The sequence below is a fragment of the Cibotium barometz genome, chromosome 18, assembly GCF_041138505.1.
Source record: "Cibotium barometz isolate CiBa-2024 chromosome 18, ASM4113850v1, whole genome shotgun sequence".
In the NCBI taxonomy this organism is placed as follows: domain Eukaryota; kingdom Viridiplantae; phylum Streptophyta; class Polypodiopsida; order Cyatheales; family Cibotiaceae; genus Cibotium; species Cibotium barometz.
Window position 1 is genome coordinate 58,201,393 of NC_141063.1, and position 4,675 is coordinate 58,206,067.

Consider the following 4,675-nt stretch of genomic DNA (forward strand, 5'->3'; position numbering starts at 1 on the left):
AGACATCCCACAGGTGTAAGCTGGCCAGATTTGAATCCAGGTCCCTGCCCAGTCATGGAAATGAGAAATGGTAAAGACAAGCGTCGCTTCATGCAGTCTCCGAGGATATATCTACATTGAACCCTCAGCAAAAGGATTCTTTTTCCATTCCCTATTGACCACAGTCAAAGACAGCTAGTACTTTTTTTTTGCAGAAAAATGATATCTGTAAGTTTTAGCAAAATGAGCAACCTGAAGCAAAGTCTGTCTTCTTGCAAGCAAAGAAGTACATTAGAATTTGATGATGTGTATGGTTGATGACAGTTCAGATGGCTGATTGACTAAGGAATAGCCATCGGATCATGGAAAGGATGAGCTAGACATTAACAGCCATAGCTCCAGTTACAAAACTCAAGTCCCTTGTTACAAAACTTAAGTCCCTTTGATTCTAATTGATCCACCTAGTTACTTAATCAAGCTTACCCTTTCACATGTCCATATGCTTGTCACTATTGCTTGCCTTTACCATGGTTACTGTCTCCCTCCCCACCAGCACAACTGGATGATGCTACTGATGCCAACGTGCTGCTAGTAGATGATGCAGCATTTATCCGTGATTGATCGACAGCCAAAAATCCTTGCTGTCCACCAATACCTGCCATCAACCTTGAATTGTTGCTTGATATAACAGTTGCCAAGGAGACTGGCATTAAACAGAGCCCTTTGGCCTGCAAAAACTGCATGGCTGAGCCCATGTCTTCCTCCATGAGTTCTGCAACTTGGCGTTCAGCTACCACTAATCCATCTTGGAAAGAACTGGCAGAACCTAAAGCTGCAGCTAGATTGTTTTGGCCCTGACATAGATGCAACCGGATAAGTTGTAGGTAGCTAGCTCTAGCTGACTTACACTTACACAAAACAGCAATGTTATATAACCTCAAGGATGCGTGTACCTCAACTGGAAAATCTGAACTGAGAGGCGCCACAGCCCCTGCTCCACCCAGCCGGCTCATACTCAGAACCTAGCAAACAGCAAGATGCATATGACTTTCTAAGTTGCACATCAGAAAGGTGCAGAGAAAGGAGGGGAATCAATCCAAACCTTCACTTGCAGCTGCAGGAATTTTACATAGTCAATGATCTCATCAAGCATGGACGCCTTGTCTGTCTGCAAGACATGCAACACACTCTTCACATGTAAATACACGTGTGCAAGCTCCCTGGCATGTAATTCATATTTACCTTGTTGGCATTGGGAACCAACTCTTGCAAGGCTTTCATTCTCTCTGCTATACGCTCTCTGCGAAGCTGCACACACAATAAATTTGAGCAGATGTGGCACGACAAACATATGGATGCGAAGTATAGGAAATCAATTACTTTGCAAGCACATTTTGCAAAAACAAATGTTGTAGAGCAATGCAGACCCGCTCAGCAATGCTGTGAGGATCAGTTGCTTGACCTCGACGAGCTCGAACTCGAGGCCTTGCGGTTCCAGCCACAACTGCTGCAGCACCTTGAGGTTGTGCTACACCTGTATGGGTTCCAAACAACGGCACGAATACCCCATCGCCACTCTGCATCTGCAGGCGAGACGCCAGAAATATTAAGATTCTTAGGTATGTTCATGCCATAGAAACCAATAAGTTCTGCTCCAAACACAAATTTCCCATGTTCTACATGCGTTCTGCTCCAAACACAAATTTCCCATGTTCTACATGCAAACGGCATTGGTGACCTGTTGATGAGCTGGCTGGCGGGTTGATTGCATGATTTGTGATGGTCCTACTTGGGCGCCCCCCAAGCTCCTGCTGAAGTGGACGTTGTGAGATCCACCTCTTCCCTACAAATTCATGAGAATGGCATACATGCATAAGTTTGACCTACCGAGAAGTCAATGACAAGTAACTGAGTTCAATACTGAACCCTAAAGTTGCATATGCATATTGTCATTACTCACATTAATTTCATCTTGTGACCCTTTCCCTGGGCCATCCGTGTCAGTGGCCATCCCTTCTTGAAGAGAGCGTGCCCATGGTTTGTTGATGTAAGACTGACACCATGTTGGTGCAGCTTGTGAAGGATTGGACTGTTGAGAACCTGACCCCTCCCTGCCATTGCTTCTCGCGAAAGGGGATAATACTTGTGAGAGAGATGGATTCACAACCACAGAGCTGCCTGGATTCAAATGTGATACATCCTGAAATCCCTTAGAAAGAAGAGATTCCCCCAAGCCTGCAACCATCGGCATGCTGGCAGAAATGTCTTTCGCCACACCAAAAGTCTCTTGGGTCAACTGAGGTGGTAGCCTTGAGGCGATCAGGGAGTCCTCAAAAGGGTATGGCACCCTGGCTTCATCATGAGGATTTTCTTGCAACTCGGGAGCCTGGTAATAAAGACTGGTTGGGCTGTTTACATTCTGAGATACCGACGTCCCCGCTGCACATTCAGTGTTGGCAGGCATCCCGGAGCTATCTCCGCTGAAGCCCCACGGACCCTTGTTCATACTTCCCACTTCTGACCATGAAAGTGGGAATGTTTGCTCCACAAAGTGCTCCATTCTTGGGTGCATTCACGCTGGTCGTAACTCTACCAATGCTGGCTGATGTGGCTGTAAAAGCTTGTACTGACCGAAATCCGTAGTGTCAATTGTTATGGTCCTGCTGTGTTGGGTGATCGAGAGGGAAGTTTTAGAGCACATGCATCTGACACTCAGCATAGAGGCAGGCGTAATAGAAACCCTATTTGGCTAATTGCATGGTTGCCACAGCAACCCCTTTCCTGATTAGCATGGTGTGATAACTGGCAAAAAGCAGGAACTTTGCTGTTCACGATTTGGAACAAGAAAGAGCTGAACCCATAAATTTCAGTTTGAGTAAGTCCCCCCCCCCCCCCCACCCAACACACACACACACACACACACACACACACACAAACCCCAAGCCATTATACTTACACCAGAGGGTCATGATGCTTGGGTGTGACTGGCAGGACTCCACATTACATATGGGGGTTAAAATGAGCCACTAATTTGAGGTATAAATCTAATGACAATGGAAAATTCAGGTTAGGAGAGTCTACTCACAAAGCTTCAAACCATTAACTCCATCATGCATAGCCTAGAGTACGTGCTACGGCATCCCCACCCAAGCCATCGACGCCCAAGAGTAGGTGTAGGTTCATGCTCTCTAATGCTCTAAGCACAAGCATGACAAAAAATTAGAACACAATACTCTCTCTCTCTCTCTCTCTCTCTCTCACACAACACACACACACACACACAGACACACAAAGAAAGGAAGAATACAATACTCTGTATCTCTGTCTCTCTCTCTCACACACACACACGCACACACAAAGAAAGGAAGAATGCAAGAGAATCCATTTATGGAATGAAGCATATTGAAAGAAAACGCTTCTTCTAAAGACGAAAAAAAGCTTGCAATATTGCAGCGATGAATCCCAAACAAATCAAACAAGAAAAAGGACGTGATAAGCCAAGTTATTAGTTCCAAGCAAAACAAGCATGCAATTATTGTGTTGTTATCTGTATTAAGTAGCAAAGCAAGCGTTAAGCAAAACCTAATAACGCCTTAATTGTGGATGGCAAGAGTCCAGGAACCGATGAAGGCAAGTGCTCCTCCATGGTTTGCACATAAAGAGTACAAAGAAAATAGTGTATTTTTCAGAAATGCAGCATTCAAGCATTTTTTTTTTGGAGGCAAAAAAGCTAGCTCTAAATCGTATGGGAAAGGAGATGATCGAAAAGAAAATTACCCAAAATCGTAGAGTTGGGTTTTCGGGGAGCGGGGGGCAAGTAGGAAAGCAAAAAGGCAAAGGGAAAAACTACCCAAGATGAAGAGAAGAGAACTCAAGAAAGCAATTAAAAAAAACCAGGAAAGCAAAAAAGCAAAAGCAAAGGGTGGCTAGAAGCTAGCCAGCAGTGAAGCAAAGGCAGAGATGATGAAAAGCTGTGTGTATGATGTGCAATTGAGTGCTTTTACGAATCGGTTGAAATCCAATGAAAAGCGATCAGGCTGTGTATGTGTGTGTGTGTGTGTTATAGAGAGAGAGAGAGAGAGAGAGTGTGTGTGTTGAAAAAAAGCAAAAAGAGGGGGCTATGAAATCATGAGAGCTTGAAGGGTACAAAACATCAGTTGCCAAATCCTTGCCCTCACAAAAATAAACAAAAAAACAAAAGAATATAATATATTCTTGACCCCCACATCAATCCTTTTTCTCTTTATCAAAGTACTCTGGCCCTTGAAAGCATTATTCTCTTCTTTAAAGTGGCCACCTTTTTGATGCAGTTTTTGTGTGTGTGTGTGTGTAACGCTCCTCCTCAATTCTTTTCATTCACAAACCATAAATGTGGAGCGTCCTACTAGCATCCCTATGTGTTTCCTTTCATGATCATTATTGCTATATCCTAACATTTATTACAACAACTAGTATAGTTATTACAAGGTTCTAATCCTTGTTAGGCCCATGGTTGCTTTTTGATGAGCAACCCCTCCCTCCATATGAAAAAGTCGAGCTTGGTACTCCCGTGTTCCCCATTGTTTCTCCTCCCAGAGCCTTCAGATTGATCGTCTTCGGGCTATTAGACCCTTCGTTAGTGTACTTTTTGACAAGGCCTTAAAGATTTAGCAAGTATTTGACAAACAAAATGAGAAAAAAATTCCATGGCTTCCAT

The 4,675-nt window shown here is 44.0% G+C and overlaps 1 protein-coding gene across 1 annotated transcript; it reads right to left on the bottom strand.

Moving 5' to 3' along the window:
- Positions 1 to 232: 232 nt before the first annotated feature.
- LOC147629527 (uncharacterized) lies at positions 233 to 2,830 on the bottom strand. The gene is made up of 7 exons (XM_086812790.1): positions 1,940 to 2,830; positions 1,718 to 1,822; positions 1,407 to 1,562; positions 1,222 to 1,287; positions 1,082 to 1,147; positions 933 to 1,001; positions 233 to 833 (listed from the first exon to the last, which is right to left on the bottom strand). Exons 1-7 carry the CDS (start codon positions 2,549 to 2,551, stop codon positions 489 to 491), a joined length of 1,419 nt encoding a protein of 472 aa, XP_086668916.1. The 5' UTR covers positions 2,552 to 2,830; the 3' UTR covers positions 233 to 488.
- Between the last annotated feature and the right edge of the window lie 1,845 nt (positions 2,831 to 4,675).